Source organism: Corvus hawaiiensis, chromosome 6 (assembly GCF_020740725.1).
Source record: "Corvus hawaiiensis isolate bCorHaw1 chromosome 6, bCorHaw1.pri.cur, whole genome shotgun sequence".
NCBI lineage: Eukaryota > Metazoa > Chordata > Aves > Passeriformes > Corvidae > Corvus > Corvus hawaiiensis.
Window position 1 is genome coordinate 23,663,753 of NC_063218.1, and position 21,153 is coordinate 23,684,905.

At 39.3% G+C, this 21,153-nt stretch overlaps 1 protein-coding gene across 1 annotated transcript; it reads left to right on the forward strand.

The window, feature by feature from the left end:
• Window positions 1-9: 9 nt before the first annotated feature.
• Window positions 10-21,079, forward strand: MLH3 (mutL homolog 3). The gene is made up of 11 exons (XM_048306165.1): window positions 10-298; window positions 8,713-8,783; window positions 9,763-9,867; window positions 11,849-11,921; window positions 12,566-12,637; window positions 13,607-13,715; window positions 16,807-16,966; window positions 18,131-18,154; window positions 18,355-18,436; window positions 19,712-19,863; window positions 20,609-21,079. Exons 1-11 carry the CDS (start codon window positions 10-12, stop codon window positions 20,684-20,686), a joined length of 1,215 nt encoding a protein of 404 aa, XP_048162122.1. The 3' UTR covers window positions 20,687-21,079.
• The last annotated feature ends 74 nt before the right edge of the window (window positions 21,080-21,153 follow it).

The following is a 21,153-nucleotide window of genomic DNA, read 5'->3' on the forward strand; positions in this document are numbered from 1 at the left end:
GCTGAGTGGATGACGGCCCTCGGAGCGGGATCTTGTTGCCAAAGCTGCCCCCTTTCCCCGCTGGGTGCCGCCGTGCGGGAGTGGCCCGGGGGAAAGCGTGCTTCCCGCAGCCGGGCCGAGCTCCGGCCTTTCCCGGCCTCTGTGGGCCGGGTCGGGGCGGGAACTACAACTCCCGGCGTGCATCTGCCCCGGCTCCGCCCGCTCGCGGCTGCGCACGCGCCGTCGCCCCCCGCGAGGAGCCCGGCGGCCCGGCGCCGTTGGTCTCGCGCAGCGGCCGTTGCGGGGCCGCCCCGGTCCGGTGCGTGCTGAGGGGGCGAGGGCGGGACGCGGGAGCGGGGCCCGGGCGGCCGGGAGGAGGAAGCAGTGGGCCCTCCGTCTGTGAGGGGAGGGCGCGAATAGCGTGTGGTGGCGAGCTGAGCCGCGGGTCCGCGCTGCCCTCCTCAGCCCCCGGGGCCAGGGAGCCTCGGGAGACCTGTGATAGCGGCGGCACCGGATCCCCAGGGACGGCAAGCAGCCCCCTTGAATGCCACTAGGAAACCAGTAGGCGCCAAGGATTGGAAACAGTGGGTTCTCTTTCGCATAAACAGGTTCCTCTTTGCCTGACACCCATTCCCAAGCTTGCTTTACTCCTTTCCTGGATAAGTAGCAGCAGATGCTATTTGACCAGGGTGAACCACTGTGAATTTTTATGGGGACGTAGAGGTAAAAACAGGAATAAAGCAGCTTTCTGCCCAGTTCTTGGTGATGCTTACTCTATAATTCTGATGAAAATTTCAGTAGAAACCTTTTGCTTGCAGGTCCTTTGAGTTTTGCCTCATATGGTAGGAGTTTGATTTGGGCATGTTGAGTTTGAGAACACAGTATGTTGTTAGTAAGGAGCTTAGACTCAGGCTCTGGCCATTTACCCTAAAGGCACTGATGGTGTGTAGTCAGAGCCTGAACATGAAAGTAATCACAGAAAAAGCCTCTGAATGCCAAGAAAACTAAGAAAAGTGTATTTATGAGGGTGAATGAAATAAATGAAAGTCTTTTCAGGTTTTTAATTTGAATTTCTTTAATTTCTTTTTTTCCTTTTCTCTCCATGTTTTAAGGAACATGGAGCAGTGAGCTTCCTGCAATTTCCTGTGTTTCTCATCTATCAGATTTTGACATGATCAAACGTTTGGTGGAAGATGTGCGAGCCAGGCTGCGTTCTGGAGTCACTGTTAACTCACTTGGACAGTGTGTTGAGGAGCTTGTTCTCAATAGCATTGATGCCAAAGCAACATGTATAGCTATCAGGGTGGATTTGGAAGCTTTTAAGATCCAGGTGGTGGACAATGGCTCTGGGATGGGGAAAGAGGACTTAAAGGCTATTGGAAAGCGCTACTTCACCAGCAAGTGCAGTTCAGTGAGAGACTTGGAGAACCTGACTTTCTATGGCTTCAGAGGAGAGGCTTTGGCAAGTATAGCCAACATGGCCAGTGTAGTGGAAATCTCATCTAAGACCAGCAGGACAGCAAAAACATTTATGAAACTGTTTCACAATGGGCAAGCACTGGAAGTATGTGAAACTGAATTGAACAGACCAAGTGGTGGAACTACAGTCACTGTGTGCAATCTGTTCCATCAGTTACCGGTGAGGAGAAAGTGTATGGATCCTGCGCTGGAAATTGAGAGAGTGAGACAGAAGGTAGAGGCTGTTTCGCTAATGCATCCTTCTGTTTCCCTTTCTTTAAGAAATGATGTTTCTTGTTCTATGGTGCTTCAGCTCCCTAAGACAAGAGATGTATACTCTCGGTTTTGTCAAATTTATGGACTGGGCAGATCCCAGAAGTTGCGAGAAATAAATCACAAGTCTGGAGGATTTGAGATAAGTGGTTTTATTAGTACTGAGGGACATTACAATAAGAATATGCAGTTCTTGTATGTGAATAGAAGGCTTGTTTTAAAGACAAGACTACATAAACTAATTGATTTTTTATTAAGAAAAGAAAGCGTAATTTGCAAGGCAAAAAGTATCCCTGCAAGCCGACAGGCTAGTTCAAGTCCAGGTTGCCATCGCTGTGGGCCAGAGTTGTACGGGATCTTTATTCTCAACGTGACCTGTGCGTACAGTGACTATGATGTGTGCCTGGAACCTGCAAAGACTCTGATTGAGTTCCAGAACTGGGATGTTCTTCTAACTTGCATAGAGGAAGGAGTGAAAATATTCTTGAAACGAGAGCATTTATTTATTGAACCGTGTAGTGAGGACATCAGAGAATTTAATGAAGATAATGACTTTTCTTTGCATAATGCCCCAGTTCTGAAGCCTTCAATTCTTGATGAGAAGAGCATCCAAGAAAGTTTTAAGAAAGCATGTAATGAAATTGTTGATTCCTATGAAATGTGTACCTTGCAGTCAAAAGATGTCAAGAGGAAATCCATTACTCAAAAAAAAAGTTCAAGTCTTATGGAGTCAAGTAAAAATATACAGGAAACTGCAAATGCCCCAATTCAGAACACTGCTGAGTCATCTGATCCATGTAGAAACAATAAAGCAGAGATTCCATTGCCAAGCAAAGATGACACCGTTTCTAATTTAATTAAATCTAATACCTCAGAACAGGAGCCAAAATACACTAACAGTTCCCAGAAAGTATTTGATACTCATTTAAAACCTTCAGAACATCTTCGTTCCTCTTTCAGTGGAGGGGCCAGATCAGAAATAAGAGATGATTGTGGTGACCTAGGGGATTGTGCAGAGAATAATATAAAAGATGTGGGCAGCCAGCAAGGCCAAGTAATACGGGAAAGCAGTAAGGTCCGTGTGTTAAATAAGGATGTTATTCAGTCACTGCCTGAGAGAGAAGACCCTACTGAAACAGCAGTGGGACCTGAAACTGTCTGTGGAAGTTCATTAATGAGACTGTGTAATGAAAGAAGAAACAGGGAAACAGCTGAAGTGATAGATGATGCCAGACGAGGGGCTGTTAGTTCAATACCATTAAAGTTGTGCCTTACAGGCCTCATAAGAAGTGTCATGCAAAATGAGCCCCCACGTGACTATGAACAAACAGAAACAAGTCTTCAATTAAACACACAATGTAGGCCTGGCCCTGTCAGTGCCAAAGATATTTTTGGCCACAAAGTGAATGTTGTGATTCAGTCTTCAAATGCTAAGGGTATTTCCGGTAATACAAATAAAGAATATACAGCTTCTTTTACCAGAGAAGTATGCATGACTGATGGTAATGAGAACAAACCTTTGTCACATCAGGTGAGGGAGAAGATAGCTATGCCTACTGCTACCAATAAAAGACCTTATGAAACATTGAATGATACGGAATTGCCGCAGGCAACTTCTTCAGGTATTCCTTGCAAGAAAATTGTTATTAAAACCACTAGAAAACAGATAGCTGTGCCAAGACCTCAGCCCTCTAAGAAACTGAGCTTGTCCACACAGCTGGGATCATTAGAAAAGTTCAGGAGATATTATGGGAGAATCAAATCTAGGCTACCAACACCCATGTCAGAGCAAAGTGAATTTCATCTCCCAGTTCTTAGTTCAGAAACTAAGAGTGACTTTTCTAAGAATGAGAATGACAATCATGATAACTTCAGCAGTTGTGAAACTCCACCTGCAGAAGATGCAGATTCTAATAATACTAGCCAAGGTTTTGGTTCCTTGGAAAAGACTTTATTTTGTAATGGAGAACTGTCACAGGACAAACGAGCCCTTTGTCAGAGTCCTTTGACATTGTCTGATTACTCTCTGGTTAGTAACAAAAATACAAGTTGTAAAAGATCTTCAGGATCATTATCATCCAAACTATCCAGAATGAAAACTGATCACAAAGAAGTAGAACAACTTGGTGAACAGTTCCAAACAGACTCAAATAGAAAAGATGACCATTCTTTTGATCTTGAATCCTCAAATGATTTTTTGTATAATGTTTGTCAAACATATAAATCCTCGTTGGAAAAAGTGAGAGAATCTAAGTCCAGCATTTCTAAGGGGCCTGCGTGCTCGCAATCAGATGGTGTGATAGCAGAGTCTATGAAGAGTCCTGTCAACTCATCACCAGTCAGCAGTATAGAAGGAGAGTACACAGTCTCTTCAGGCACTGTTTTATCATTACCTGCTAAAAATGATTGTACTAATATAATCTGTAATGATAAAAGTACATTAGGTGAATCCTCAGAACAAAATATGAAGGATACTGAGGTTCCCCATGAGACCTCACAAAGGAACTTGGAATTCTCTGCCGACAACACAAGCACAGCCAATCCCAGGAATGATTCCTGTTGTTCTGTCTGGCTGCAAGATTTTGATGCTTTATCGGGTAAGACAATATACATCAATAAAGCAACTGGACTGAGCACCTACAACACTCCTCCTAGTGAAGGATTTCAAACTGCATGTGTTCAAGATATAACAACAATGGCTGTGAATGTTGTTTCAGAGAATGGTAAGAGGGGTGGCGGATGTAAAAATGGGATGAGGAAAACTGTTCTGCTAGGTGCATGAAATAATCTTGCTGGCAGCAGCTGAGAGTTTATACTGAAATAGTCGCTGGCTTATGGATAATAGCTGCATGGAAAACAGGAAAGCATTGGGGACTATGGAGACAGTAGAACATTAACAGTAAAGATATTAAAAGATCATTTTTAATGAAATGGTAAAAAAGAAATGTCAGCATCATGTCAGTTAACACATAGCTGGCTAGTTTCCATGGGGCATCCTGACATTTGCTGTGATAACAGTTACATATAATTGTTGTCACATATAAAATGAGAAACATACTTCAAAGTAAGCATACCAGAAAAATACTGTGTTTTTTACCATTTTGTTCTAAATGGTTGTATTTCTAAGAATGTGTTGTTACAGAGAGCCTCATATTAAAATTTTTTCAAACTGCATACAAAATTTAAAGCAACCCTTGAGAGATGAATAAAAAATCTAACTTCATGGAGAATGTGTAGTCTCCTGTCCATGGAGTTTGGAAGGCAGGCTGTTCTTTCACACTTTGTAGCAGATGTTGTGCAGCATTGTTGGTGTTTTGATGGTGGACCTTTTCCGCTAGTGAAAGGACACTGTATTGTATTAGTTTTTCAGGGGCACGGTGTTCATGAGACTTCACTGAACTATCTGTTGGGTTTTGAGTTTCTGTATCTTCCTAATCTAGTTTGTCTGTCTAGTACTGTCTTTGATAATTTTCCCTTCAAGGGATATATCTATGTTTGCAAGTTGTTCTTCATTCTGTCTATAGGCAGATTTTATGAGTGAGGATGTAGCCATTCCTTATGTAGACTCTATTTTCTGCCTCATAATTTGTTTTGGAAAAGTCATTTGGACTTCTTTCTAGATAGTTATCATGCAAAAAATTTGTCTAATCAATTGTCATAGCCTTTGGTTTGTTCCATTTTTGTCTGTTACTTCCTTCTTTGTCAGCAGTCACAGAAACACTGCTGCAGCAGGTGTTTCAGTTGCTGTGCTATTCCCTTTTATGTATAATAATTGATGCCAATAGTTTTTAATATTTATTGTGTTCTCTTGAAGAAAATTTGATGCAAATTTTTGTTAAGTGAAACAACTTGCAAGCGCAAATATACACTCCTTGACTAACATTTTAGTTTCTGTGGTATACCAGTTTTGTTGCCCACAGTACTGTCTAGTAGCCAGCCAAAGCCATGAGATGTAGCACTTGACCTTCTATCTGAAATGTTTGAATAGTGTATTCATGTTTATGGGCATAATACCTCATGTACCCTTATGCTTTCAGATGATGTGTAGTCTGTAGGCTTTGAAGACATATATTGTATTGCATCTTTGTACCTCCCATGGCATTGTTTTTAGCCTTAGCAGTGGTGTTATTCTCCATTGTATCGGTGGTGCCAGTCTTTCTTAACTCTTGTCAGCTCTTTGGGGAGACGTCTGATTTTATTCTTTTCTTAGTTTGAGAGCTGGACCTCCAAAACCTTCACAAGGTGTTTGAACTGTGGCTAGATCCTACAGATCTTAGGTTTTCAAAGTTCCACAAACATGTTCTTTCATATGTTTTTGAAGCAAAGGATGTTTGTTCCTTTCAGCCATAGGAATAAACATAACTGTATCCTAACACAGCATTCATGTCTCTTAATGTTGAGCACTGTTTTGGTCTGTTATTAAGACCCAGGAGCAGAATGATGTCTTTACTTGTATGCTTTCATTTTGCTTTTTAGAATAGTGTCAGTAATCCCATGGTCTTCACTTAGAATTTCATAGCCCCATGATTTATTAAGAATAGTATCTCATACACAATTCTAGGGAAGTTACACTGCTTAGCAGTAAGTGGAAGTAGGTTAAGAATAATCCATATCCTCTTTTTCATGACAGCAGTGGCTGTCTGTCATCTTTTCCAGTCACAAGCCATGTGCTCAACAGAGATGTTAGATTTTGTAGGTTAGACTCAGGCATCTTGGCACTGATTAAATTGATTGCTACGGGAAAATTTATCAAACTTCATTTCACCATTGGAGGCCTTTTTGAACAATGCATTTGTAGTAGGATACTATACTAGCTCAACCTGGTCTTTGTTGTTATGCCAGCTATATTTGCAACTTTTGTTCCTTTCATTATGCTATGTCATTATACTGGTGTATCTTAATGGTCTAACTGAGGCGGGTGAAAATGAATGCTCAAATATGATAATTGTATGGGGTTTGCCTGCATAAAGTATATACATTATTATCCTCAGCACCTTTTCTGATACTACTTGTCAAAAGAATCATATTAATAATGTCGCTGCCAAGTCTGAAGTCTCACCTGCATTGGAGCAAGTCAGTCCTGACTTTATGAACAATGTATATCTTGAACAAGGATTTTCCCTGCAAGAAAAGACAGGGAGGTGACTCTTTGTCTATTACATGTATAAAATACTGGACTTGTGTTGATACAGATGGTAGATTCTTCTGTGAACTTGAAACATAATGTCTTTTCTTGACAATAGTTATAAAAGTTCTGTCAGAGTCTAAGTTAGGCAGCATTCTTCAATTTGCCACAGTTTACCAGGAACTACATAAGGCCATTTTGTCTCCTCTGGGTTTTGTGACAATGGGATGCTGAGTTACTCTGAGTGCTGGGCTGCCAGTTTGGGTTCTCGAAAGGATTCTCAGTCCCCAGGGTCACTAGTCCTCACTGGAATGGAGCCAACAGTCAGGAGTCTATGGACTGGCCTAAGATTTTATAGAGCCTTTTCACACTGAGCTTATCAGCACACAGCTGGTTTTCTTTGGCGTTATCACTCTGTCTCTTTTCCTGAATGCACACCCTTAATTTCTTGGTAGAAAGGAACTTTATTAATTCATTATTATTTCACAAAGAATAGAAGACTGGATTGTACCAAAGGAAGGGTGAAATGTTTACCAATGTGCTGGAAATCTGAGCCACTTTTCTTAATACTCTTGATAACAATACAAGTTTGTAATATTAAATCATTTCTGGATGGGTGGGAACATATTGACATATTGTTGGACTAACTCTGTTATCTCATGTGGGCTCACTGACTTGTAGTTTTCAGTTTTACAAATTCCTGATAACTGTGTCAAGTATTGATGGGAATGGTGCTAGACCGACAGTTTTGCCACTCCTTAACAGAGGGAATTCAACAGTGTTTTGATCTCTGATAGACTGCTATATGTGTCCTTTTTCTTTGGGGAAAACACTTCTGATTGCACTAATTCTGGAAATAATTATTACAAGTTTAAAGCACCAGCCAATTTTTAAATACAGTCCTGCAGAAGCCATGGTAATATTTTTACATTTCCCAAGGCACGTATATCTGATAATTCTCAGCTTTTTACTATGTGTTGTTATTTCTCAATATTAGGTTGCAAAATCTGTGGGATACTAGAAATTTTACAGGGCTAAGCACATGCTCCTTTATAAGAATATAATAATTATATAGCTTTTGTAATTTTGCATGCTGCTGATTATGCAGCAGTAAATTTATTTTTTTGTTTAGGGTTTCAGTTCAGATGCCACCCCTTTAGAAGTGAGATTGTGCTTCCCTTCCTTCCTAGACCTCAAAAAGACAAGACTCAGGCAAGCCAGAATCTGAGAGGTAGGGCCAGCTTTCCAGGACACAGTGTTCTGTGGTAAAAACAAATCAAAGAATTCTCCCAGATGTCCCAACAGGAACCCAGAATTACTCAAGGTCTGTTAACAATGGGGCTGTGTGAGTCATCTTAGATCTAGAACTGGAAACAAACCTTTTCGGGTTGAGGGCAGGTTAGGGGATACTTATTTACAGGATGAAATACCCAGTTCTTTGTTGAATTATGTCATGAGTTTAAAGAATAATTACTTACTCCCTTCTTTGTACTCATTCCAGCCTTGGAATGTGAAAAATAGCTTCAATCCTCACACTTTTTTTTTGCGGTGGAAAGGATGAAATAATCTTTTTGGTATGTAACTTTGTCCAGAGGGAGTGGGTAGCTAAAGAGGTCTTTCTTTCTCTACCATCCCTCCACCCCTTTTACAGGCCTATTGAATTGTGCCTGCAGCATTTTTAGGGGGCAGAAAGATGCACATTGCCCTTCCTAGTTAAAACAGACAGTACAGAAGCCATGTTCCATTATTTATTTGTACACTCTCCCCTTTTTATGAAGGAAACAATGAAATCATATTTGTGTGAGGTAGAGGTACCCAGTGAACCTTTTATTGACAGATGGTCATAGTCCCTGTATAATCTATTTGTTCGTTCCTAGATGCTGAAGGGGAGTCTCTCCAGTCACTGCTTTTGGAATGGGATAATCCTGTTTTTATTCCCTGCCCAGATGTAAGTATTACCTTGCATCTCATGCTGAAATAGGAATAATTTTAGATTTTTGTTATTTTCTGACATTGGGTCCCAAATTGCAAATGTAATGATTGTTGCATATAAGTTATCCAGAGATATATTACACTATAGACCTGACAGTTTTGGTTTTTATAGACTGTTTAGGTGCAAATCATTATTGTGGATTTATTCAAAGAGAAACAGGTATCAGGCTAATCTTTCATTTTATGTAATTTCAAAACCAAAACATTGTAAAGTATCTTTCCCTCTGTGTAGGTAGTCATCTTAAAATTAAAAGTTATCGAATGGCAAAATTGTAATATAGTGTCTCTCTGCTTTGTGGACAGAGAGAAAATAACCCGGATTTGAACAGGTCTTAAAAGTGTATTTTACCATAGCTGTTTTTATAGCCTGGCAGGATTACAGCATGTGAGAGGGAAACAATGTTGGAGCTTTTAGAAAAACTTCCTTTGCTGTCATGAGGTAGCATTATCTTTAATCCTCATGTTGTGTGTGTGTAAACATATGTATGTGACCATTTCCACCTGCAAACAATAGGCATGGAGCTGCAAACCACCTGCTGGTGAGTTTCTGGAAGGGAACAGTTCTGTTCAGTCCTTGAGGTGACATGTGCTCTGACTCATTCTGGGGTAATACATCCTCTGTAATGCAATCCCCTGAGAGCTCACGTAGGCTGATAATTAACTTCAGCTTTTGACAGGTACTTGGAATCAGCTGCATGCATTGAAATTAGCAGGTAATAGCCAGATGGGAAAAATAGATGGGGATAGAAAGAGAGGGATTGCCAGATGATTTTTTTAGTTGGTGTTATCCTTGTGTAGAAAGCTTGGTTTGTGAAATGCGGAGTTATTTCCAGTTTTCATTAAAGCTAGTTTGTTTGGAGTATTCACTGTGTGTGTTACGGAGTTTTTTGCCATATCGTTGGGCCTTTCCCTGATCTGGAATGCTGTTTTTACAGATTGCAGTTGATGTGACCAGTGGTCAGGCTGACAGTCTGGCTGTGAAAATTCACAATATCTTGTATCCTTATCGTTTCACCAAAGACATGGTTCATTCAATGCAGGTACAGTATAATTTATTACTAGTTTTCACCCCCAAATTCCCACTCAGCAGATGGGATTTGCTGATGTTTCTACCTGGTAGGAAAGAGATATCCAGAAAAACATTTCATATTCCTAATTTTCACAAGCACTAACAGAATTCTTGGTCATGTGATACCAGCAGACGTGTGTCATGCCATATCTTAGTATCATCTATCTGCCTGTGACTCTGAAATTACTTGACTAGCATGGTTAAATCAAAATCAAGAGAGAGTCCTGTTACTGCTGCTTAGAAACATTATTAATTAAATGATAGTTCAAAATACAGCTTTTGTATTTGGTGTAGACATTTGCTTAGTTCATATTTCTTTTAAATCTGTGAACTGTATCTTCCATTTTTATTGACCTTAGAAATTTAATGCCTTAGCAGAGTGATTTAAAAAGAAAATCCCAGATTTAATGGAAAAACTTGAAATTTTGCCCTAAGATTTATGTCTGCCCTTAAAAGTGATTTTTGAAAATGGCATAATAACATCAGGTTTTACTGTTGTAGTGCTTTTTTAATCAAATGTTTTGAATGTTAGCTCATAAGCTAATGTAAATATATGTCTTCAGCTTACATATTTGATGGTTTGCCTGGGTAGAAATGCCAGAGTGGATTCTCTCCCTCTCTTGCATTCCAGTGACAAGAGGCTTATTGGCCCAGCTAGCACTAGTCTTATGCAGTCAGGTGGCTGGCTTTGAGATTGCAAGTTCTGACCGTGTGAGGCGTGGTAAGGTTCATCTCCAGGGTAGACAAGGATCCAAATTATTCCCTTACTTATGTTGTGAGTGCATGAATAACAGGAGTAAATAAAGTTACTATAGTGAGTAGGTTATGTTTCACCAAGACAAGAGAGGAAAGATGGAAAATTGAAAGTACCATTTGTCTGTTTACTCATAGTAAGAACTGTTCTTTAAAACTTACTGAATGTTTCTGTGATTAACTTCACCTGTGTAATGTTTTCCTTTCTGTGTTTTTAAGAAGGCAAAAGTAGAGGAAATTACTACTTCCTGTCTCTGAAAAAGCTAAATCCTGCCTTCAGTACCCTATAGCAATTTTGAGAATCTCTCTACAAAAGATTAAAAGCACAAAATGTTGCATCATGCGACAGGAAAATAACAAAAAGAATCATGAGTCTTGCATCTCTGCAAAGAAGTAGAGTCATCCATTAATTTTTACCTACCAGGTGAACAATGCACATGTTGTGAAACAGAGAATTCAGGGTGACCTCTATCTATGTGACATTGGGAGAAATTCCTCCATAACACCCTATTTGAGATCTAACAATAAGATACTGAAAGCATTGTGCACCCATCTCAGTATTGCCTGTTGCTCTGGTTGATTTCTGATGCTTGAGGGGAAGGTGGAATCAAGTCACAGACGCAAATTCTACATCAAAAAATGAAGGGACAAATTGCTTCCTGTCTTCTGCAGTTGATTAGCAGGTTAAAAAAACGTTGTTTTCATTCTCTTTTGGTGATACCAACAAATCAATTACTCAGCGTCACTGTGCACAGCTTTCATTCCCAACTCAAGGAGGTTTCTACATGACCATTTAATTCACCTTAGAACAATTAGTGCTCATGCCCTTATGACTATCTTTGAAAAAGTTTACCCAGATTTTTTTTTTCTGTATTTTGAAACTTTCTCTTGGATCCAGAGTAAGCTGTTTCATGACCACTTAATGGTCATTTGACCTTCTGCCAGTATTATCTTTTATCTTAAATGATTTCTGCCTTTTCCATATTTAGCCCCCACTGTATTTACAAAGAATAACTCTATAGCTTCTCAGTCTAGTTTTGCTAGGCCTTTTGGATTAGGAAAGATGTGGCTTCCACTTGTCTAGTTGTCCTACTAGCTATTTGTTGGTCTTGATCCATTTTGATTGTTGTTTCTTTTGTTTGCCTTCATTTAAAAAATAATTTTACTGCTCTGTAATGAGTTTTCTGAGTATCTTACAGGTTCTTCAGCAAGTGGACAATAAATTTATCGCTTGTTTAATTAACACCAGGAATGAAATGGATGAAAAGGCAGGTAAGACTGGTTAATAGCATGAAGTTGAGGTGGCTGTCAAGTGGACTGCAGAGGGAGCACTGTCCTATTTGTAATCTCTTCTTGCCTTGGTTGATATTGTTAGTAGAGGAAAATCTTAGTCTTTGCTTGAAATTTCTTGGATCTTCTTTATCTTTGTTTTGGACATTGTTGAGTGTTCCTACTGCCTTCAGATTAATGTTATAAAAATAGATTGTACTCAAATTGCTAATATCTTTCAGGATCTGTTCACAGTGTCTGGATGTATTCATTGTTGAAGCTCTCTGAAGCTGTACAAAAAAGGCATTCAAAATCAGTAGTTTTTGTAACATTTTAAAAGACTGTGTCAAACAGAACAGTTTATGGGTGACCTCAGCTCTCATTCTGAAGTTAGATAAAGATGTCGATAGACAAAAGTTTCTGACTCAATTTAATTGCCTAATTTAACCACCATTTTGGACCACTGAATTTCTGTTCTGTAGTAACTTTATGTTCTGCCAACACAGCCTCCTCCTCACTTTGTTTCTGTGAAACAGGCTGATACTTATCTTCTAAATGTGGCCTCTGGGAAGTGGTTATTCTTCCTAACCCATGCGATTGTCTGGTAAAAAGTTGCCTATTTCTCATCTGTTGTGGTACATTTTTAGATGGAAACCTCTTGATTTTGGTGGACCAACATGCAGCTCATGAACGGATCCGCTTGGAGCAGCTGATTGCAGGTGAGGATTCAGGTGATCTAAGAAACAAAGATAATCAGTGCACAGAAAAGTAGGAGTGAGCTATCTGGGATGTACAGAACCAACAGGATATTCATTTGTCATCTTTATCCTGATCCCTAGAAGAGTGCAGACATTCAGTATCTGTAGCAGTCATAATATTGGCAGCTGAAAATTCTTACAGCCTTTCCAAAAATAAAATATATACTCCCTATCCACAGAACTATTGAACTAAAATAGTCCTGACATAATGAAAGAGCAGGAAGACTGATAGGAAAAACAATGAAGAGGAAATAGAACAACATCAATAAGTTTGTGTGGTTATACTGTGAAGAATAAGACATGGGATGCCGAGTAAAGAGCATAGTTCATTTGGTTCCTTTTTAGCTGAATACTGTGCTTAAAGCCTGAAATTTCCACAGTCTGACTGTTTGCAAAGGGATAATAGTCTTCTGTGTAAGCTCATTAGCCATTGGTTTCAGTGTTAAAAAGCACAATAGCCATCCATCAAGTACTTAAAAATCATTGACCTTCTCTTACATCAACAAACACTGCGCAGTTCCTGCAGAGTGTTCCAGGAACTCTGCTCCTTTTGGTCAGGTACTGAAAAAAGGTAAAGACTGAAGGGAGAAATGCTTAATGAATAGTATTTTAACTCCATTTATATCTGACTTTTCTGTGGAAAAATTGTTCTCTCTGAGCTGAACCAAATATATCAGTAGGTTTTTTTGCTATTTAGGGTGACTCTTTTTTGGAACTGGTGGGAAAAAACAAAATGGCATTAACCAACCCTTCCCCAGAGACTGGATGTCTGGTTTGTGACATTCCCAGTCCTCCACAAGTTTCAAGAGAAGGCATTCTGTGGTCACTTTTTAATCCAAGCAGGGGATTACTTGCCAAACCAGAGGGTCATTAAGGGTAATGCCTCCATAAATATTTTAAGAGGGATACTTCTAAATGTTTCATTCACAGATTCCTATGAGAAGGAAGCTGCAGCATGTGGCAAGAAGAAAATACTGTCATCCTCCATCTCTCCCCCTTTTGAGATTGAAGTTCCAGAAGAGCAAAGAAGATTTCTACGGTTAGTAATGACAAATAGTTCTCAGTTTTTGGGGATGGCTCTGTTGACCAGGAAGATCTCTATGTATTGCTGGGTTACCATGAAACTCAGGAGAAAAGCTGTCGATTCTTTCCTGAGCTCAGCCCAATTGGCTCTGTGCTGAGGGAAACAGATATGCTTCTTAGGCACGTTGTTACAACATCTCAAGACAAAACCCTGGGGTGTGCCATTTCTGTGCCTTTGCAATGTGCTCTGATTTCCCTGGGAAAGTAAACCTTCATGTGTGGGCCAGAAGACGGCCCAAGCAGTTTCCAACTGTTCCTCCTGTCTGGGGCTCAAGACTTGGGAGTGCACAAAGGAGTGCAGTGCCCATAGTGTGATCTAGGTACTGATTTTACAGGCACTTTTTGAGAAGAGAAGGATGGGGTATGAAAAGTCTGTATTGTGAATCCTTCAGAAACACATTCCTTTTTCCTAGGTGCCTGCCAAGAGTAACTAATGAACACTGTTTCCCAAATGTTTCAGAATGGTGGCCTAGCTACAATAGGATATTTAACTTTTGTACTTCAAGAGTTTAGATACATATTTATTGTTGGACTATTGCTGACCTGTTGGACACTAATCAAACTTTCTTTTCTCCTAAATCCCTGTCTGTCACCTGCCACATGCATTTGTGGGGTTTTTTCAGTGTATTGTTCTGAATTTTCAGATGAAGTTCTGTCAGTACTACCTCGTTACTGTTGTGGGGGTTTTTTTTGTGATTCCTGTGGCAAGCTCTACAGCTGCTGATTCAGTCCTTATTAAGATTGTTGCCTATTACAGGGATACATTTGCTTAGTGTTGTTCACAGTTCAGTAATATTTGGATGCCTTTGTTGTTCCCACCTCTCAGTTATGTTCTTGCTAACACCACAGTATTTGTAATGCTTCTTAGTCAACTTTGATTTATTTTTGCACTCATCTGTGAATGTCTTCCATTTCTGATAGATCTATTTTAGAGAATGGATGGCTAAAATTGAATACAATATACCAAGTGAGAGAATCCCGTTGATTTGTACAGTAGCTTTGCAGCTGTGCCCATATTTTCTGTTTATTATATCCACACCTGATATTTTGTCTGCTTTTTTGGCTACTGCTGCTTGCATGAGCTGCTTGTCTGTTGATGGTCATGACAAAGAAACACAGAGTAGTGGGGGTTATTTTTTTAATTTGTGCTATTTATGTAGAAGCCAGCCAAAAGTAGAAATAGATTAAGTTACTCCTGATAATTTCTATTTGTGTTTAGGAGCAGTAATTCAATTTTTCTGCCCATTTTCCATTCATCCTACTGATTTCAATCATAATTTTTCTACTTGTTTTAAATTCTGATGGAGTTAAACTTTGTCTCCAGTCTCAGCTGACCTAAATAAGTTTGTGCTTTCTGCAAATTTGCTTGCTTGACCATGCCTCTTCTTTTCCACATCATTAATAAACAATCATGAGGATATAGATCGGGACTTGTGCTGAATGCTGACCATCTGCCAGCATACCTTGCTTCCGTAGTCTCTAAATCATAATAGATGTTGCTTCTCTATCCATGACAACCTTCTGCATTTCCTTTTTAAGCTGCTTTTAAGAGGTGGCATTAATGGCTTTTTGAAAGAGCTAATAAATTCTGAGAGCTACTTTTTTCATCAGGTAAATAACAAATATTCTACAAAAACGAGTAAGGAAGTAAATCAAAAAGGTATGTGTTTCTTCTAAGGACACTGGTTGAATATTCAGCACAGAGGGATGCCAGTTGTGTTTTTCAGCAAGAAGCTTACTGGTCCTGGCTTGCTAGTACTTACTGTGTGACTTTATAATTTTTCAGTCTGTATTAGCAGTTCATCCCTTTGCAATTGCTCTGTGAGAATATAATTACAAAAAAGTTATGATTTAAAAGTATTATGTGAAAATCTAAATTCTGGTGTTATTGTTACTGTCAGACTATAACTGTATTCTGTGGTAAAGTTTGGTGTAATGAAATAAATTAGCTTGTCTAAAAGACCTTTCACTTCAGCTATGCTTACAATTTAATTGTTCAGCTGGACCTCTGGTTCACCTGCAGCTTTGGTTCTGTTATTTGTCTACTAAGCATTGTAGTAATGCATTGTTCTGTTGACTCTCTTGAACTTCCTTCTTTATTTTTTCCCTTAATAATAAATTTAAAAAAAATAGAAAAGCCCAATTGACTTCAATAGCTGCTTGGATTTTGTAATTTCATTTACAATGGGCTTTTTGTCTTCCTGTGCGCTTGCTGAAGGCTATACATGTCTTCTTTTTTTGAGTAAAATTTCACAAGTCATCTTCATATGGAGGTTAATAATGGTATTATTTTCATGACTGATTTTAGTAAGTTTAGATTTGCTTCTTTCTTTTTTTGTTCAAAGAATTTATTTTCTTGAACTAACCTTTACCACCTTTGTTTTAAGTGAATATTCCCTGAATTAATAAAGTATATATTGCTACAGTTGTTTTCATTTGGAAGATAAGTTCTCATCTGTCTGTGAATTCTCAATCTCATTTTCGTGTGTATTTTTCCATCCACAGGCTGACATATGTCATAATTAACTAGAGGTTGTTCTTTCCTGTGTTCTCTTTGCTTAACAGGATATAAAGTTCATTAAACCATCATAAATTTCTTAAAATATTTTTTCCATTTTAAGTATTTTCTAGTACGTGTCAATTGAAATCACAGTTCTTTTAGATTAGACTTAAAGTAGTCTTAATGCTGTGTAATTTCAATATCTGGAATGTTTGCATGGTGAACCAGACATCTCGTGCATCTTCAGAAAAGGCAGATTTATATATTTAGAAATAAAGCCTCTCTCCACATGATACAGGAGCTCCTAAATCTTGTGGTTGTGGAACATGAAAAATGCATGGTTGATTGGAGTGAAAAAACATGTCTGAATGTAGGCTGAAAGGGCAAAATTACTTGGAATCTCATGAGGCATGGATTTTGAGATGGGAAACTGCTACAGGAAGTAACATAAGGAAACCATATATGTGGATTACAGAAATACTTACATGTGCTGTGGAGTCATAGATACAGTGGTTGATGTCTTATTTCTGTTGGGTTTTTTCCTCAGATGCTGCTACAAGAATTTGGAGGACTTGGGTCTTGAATTATCGTTTCCTGAGACAAACAGCTCCTTGATTCTTGTGAGGAAAGTGCCAATGTGTTTTATAGAAAGAGAAGCCAATGAATTACGACGGAAAAGACAACCTATCACTAAAAGTATTGTGGAGGTCAGCTGTGGATATGGGTGAAGTTATGATAGTAGGTCTTGTTCTCTATTCATGGCCCAGGGTATTACAGGATCTCTCTTATGAGCGAGACAATGAAGTCCCCTGGCAAATGTAAGTGCCATCCCTTTTAGTAGCTAAATAGTCCCAAAACTGAAATCACTGAACTATAACTGAAATGATAGGAGACTGTATCAGACTTGGACTAGGGGAGAAGCTAAGAAAAACTGTATATAGCAAAGATACTCCAACAATTTACTGCACATGGATGCTTGAATGGACAGTAAATGCTTGAAGGAACAGAAAAATTATTAAATGAAGGAACAGTAAAACGAATAAATCCTAACAAATAATATTTATGTATCAGCAATATTAAAATTGTTTCCATGAATCTCTACATGGGCAGTGGGGTTTTCTAAAAACCACTGTTCTAGATGTTCTGCAGTTTGAGGGAGAAATTCCTGAGGTGATTACTTGCAGTTTCCACTGTAAACAGTTCTCCACAATCATAACTGCTCATAAACTCCTTTAAAATTGTTTCTGGAGCACCATACTCAGACATTAGGCTGAGTTCTGAATCAGTCCAGTCTTGCCATACATCTCTTTTGATATGAAAATAAGAAACAGAGAAGACGATTAATTTGATTAAATTTTCTCTTCCAAACTTGCTATAATTGGGAAGCACTCAAAATGCACCATCCTCATGTGTTTTGGGAGCCAAGAGCACTCAGAGTGGTGGAGGAGGGTTCAGATCTGTGGGTCACAAACACTCATTCTTTGCAGATGCCTCAAGATCTCATGATCATTTTGGCATATCTATTCTGCAGTCCTTTTTATTTTAATTAGATCTGGTAGCACCTATTCGGGATTGATTATGAATTAAAATTAAATCCACATGAACTAGTTATTATCTGAAGAAGGGCAGCTTTTCAAAGATAAAAGGCATTCATGGTAGTCTGAGGTATGAGTTCTGTTATGCCCATTCTGTAGGTTGGAAATGTGGGACTTCCACCTAGATCTTTCACACTGTGGTCAGTGTACTACCAACAGCATCACTTTTTCTGATTCTGGCAGTCACACAGTAAATTATACACAGATGTGAACAAAGTAGGGTGGGGGATAGAAGGGAGAAATAGCAACTGATGACATTACCTTTTTTCTTTCTAGGAGCTTATTCAAGAACAAGTTGAGGTGAGTTGCTGTCTACTTCTAAAGTTGACTATTACAATCCAAAGCTTACTGTGTGAATCAAAGGGTGCGTGTTGAGCTTCAAATGAGAGAGTGGACTAGATAATCCCCCAGCTTTTCCTCATTTTTAGTTTCCTTTCTGTTACAGTTACTTTTTCTCATATTAGATGAAAAGTAACATGATGTTCCCTTACTGCTTTTAGCTAGTGCAGACCACAAGAGGAGGAGCACGAGGGACACTGCCTCTGACGTTTCTGAAGGTGTTAGCTTCCCAGGCCTGTCATGGTAGGGAAATTGTACTTTTCTTTCATTCTTTCTCTATTTTCAAACCTTTCTCTCTATACAACACCCTCCCTGGGGCAGTGTTTGGATGGTTTGCAGCTATTGCAGGGTTAAAGACTGTGCCTTTCTTAGGGATGAGGAGATAATGTTCATGGACAGCACCAAAGGATAAGCAGTACTCTACCAATTTTTTAATGTATGGGCCTAACATACTTTCCAGCCTTCATGTGATTCATACAGTTCTGAGATGCATTCATCTGTGTGAACTCTAAACCATTCAAATAACAGCCCTATGATGGGCCCAGGGGGAAAAGTGCTGGAATCTGCTTGAAAGCGTGCAGGAAATAACACTTAGCCACTCTCCCCAGATTTTTAATTTCCTTTAAGTATCACAAGTGGTAGTTTAGGTGTGCCTGCAACATTTCAAGTATTTTTGGAAGGAATGCGGTAAAAATTTGCATTTCAGGGAACTGTTGCTTTCCAGCACCTGGCAGTGAGCAGGCCTTAACTGGTGTAGACTGCAGTAGCTCCAGCCTCTTGTTGCAGTTCCTGTGCCATATACAGTACCAACAATATCACACTGAAAGGGCAAATGTGAACCAGAAGTATCTGTTTTCTCAAGAGTGTCACTGCATTTACAGTTGGCAGTCAATGTTTTGCGTTTTTGTATCTAAAAAAGTCCCGCAGCTGAAAGGCAGATTGCAGGTGGTCTTGTGCATCTGTGAAGGCTAAAGTTTGCAAACACCTCTGAAATAACTCCCTAATGTTCTGCTTGAATATCCTCTGGATGCCTTTAAGTGCTCACTTGAGAGAAAGGACTTAGTGGCAGGGCTAGCACTTGATCTCGGAAGTGGTACCTGTCAGTGGGAGCCACAAAGAACCACTAAAGCCTACGAAAATGTTATTAACCATTGTCTTGGTTTAATGCTTTTTGATTTGTGATTTTTTTGCATCTTCAGCTGTAACACATACACACAGAAAAGCAAAAAAGCCTATTTGCCTCTTGCAACATTACCTGAAACACCAAAGCCTAATAATCTTACCATCCATCAGACTTGGGCTACCAGAAAGTTTAAGCTATGGAAAGCTGATCTCCTTATACAACAGGCTGTTTAATTGAGCTAAGCCCTAAGTCTGCCACACTGCAGCATTTGGGTTGCCTTTACAGCCTGTCAGCTTATCTTTGGGAGATGCCTTGTTTTCACTGGAAACCACAGCTGTAGAGGGAAGTGGAATCCTCTTTGGCAGCATGTGCAAGAATGCGTATCTCTTTTTCAGGAGCTATTAAGTTTAATGAGCATTTGACTTTAGAGGAGAGCTGCAGGCTTATTGAAGCTTTGTCATCTTGTAAGCTGCCCTTCCAGTGTGCTCATGGGAGACCTTCAATGCTGCCTCTTGCAGACATAGACCATCTACAGCAGGAAAAACAGGTACTGTGTGAGACACACCTCTGGTAATCTGTGTTCTGGGTTACCAGAGGCACATCATGTGTGTGTGTTAGAACTAGGATCGTCCGGTTTGAAACCATCACCATTGGCCTTATATTACTTGACTTTTTACATATTGTTACCAATAAAATGAAACTTTAGGACATAAACCATCTGTCCTGTAAACACTTCAGCAAGGATCTTACCATATATTATTTGAATGGTCACATTGACTTGATTAATGTCCTTAAGGTTAAGCATACATTTAAAGTGTTTGCAGTTTTTAAGTGTAAAACTTGGAAAACATGGAAATTCTGCTAGTGGCAAAGATGCTAATTAAACAAATGCTTACTTTCCCAAAGTTTAAGATGCTATAAAATGGGGATAAAGCACAGGAATAGCAACATTTCTTGTAAAATCATAGAATGGTTTGGGTTGGAAGGGACCTTAAAGATCATCCAGTTTGAACCCCTCCTGCCATGAGCAGGAACGCCTTCCACTAGACAAGGTTACACTTAAATTACATTTAAATCAGGTTACATTTAAATTTAAAACAAAATCCTTACTCCCCCGTTTTGCTGTTACTGTGCTTTATTGTTCTTAAATTGGATTCTGTTGAAAGTCAGGCGGGACTTTGAATTAGATATTAAAAGAACCTGGGAATGACTGTATTAGGGGAAAGAGTATGGAAGCATTGAAACTTATTTACTCAGTTATGACTTATGCTTCTTAATTTTTCTCCTTCCAGCCAAAACCTAATTTGACTAGATTGAGGAAGATGGCACGAGCATGGCAGCTATTTGGAAAAAAAAAAGAACCTATTTAAAAAAAGTTAAGACTGTAGACTGCAACCACTAGAAGCATTGGTATGATCCATAAGCCCTGTTGTTAAACTACAGTACCCTGTATGGAGCCAAGTTCTGAGCCAGTGCAGTCACCAGAGAAGCAGAGACCAGCCAGGAGAACATGGCAGGAGGAGCCCACCCTTGGAGCCTGGAGAAGCATCTTCAACATTAAGGAATTGTGCTGTAAGTCTGGGCCCTATATCAGTGCTGGACTGTTGGGTGCAAGGAATTGCAGCCACTTGCAGTTACTAAAGCAAAGCACTTTTTTCCTGCCAGCACAGCATAATATCATAGAAAGGGGAGTTTTAATTACTGTATTTTATAGTACTTTGAAAATTGGAAGGTATTTCTTAATAAAGTTCACACTAAACTCACTCCTTGGGCTCATGGCAGTGAGGATCATGGAATGAGGATCAACCAGCTTCATAATGTATATATAGGCCAACTT

What these genes read in the sequence shown, in the direction of transcription:
- MLH3 (XM_048306165.1), top strand. Translation starts at nt 10, where the DNA reads ATGACGGCCCTCGGAGCGGGATCTTGTTGCCAAAGCTGCCCCCTTTCC. An exon ending in ACATGGTTCATTCAATGCAG is followed by an intron (nt 9,868 to 11,848) that starts GTACAGTATAAT and finishes AGTATCTTACAG; the next exon opens with GTTCTTCAGCAAGTGGACAA. An exon ending in TGAAATGGATGAAAAGGCAG is followed by an intron (nt 11,922 to 12,565) that starts GTAAGACTGGTT and finishes GTACATTTTTAG; the next exon opens with ATGGAAACCTCTTGATTTTG.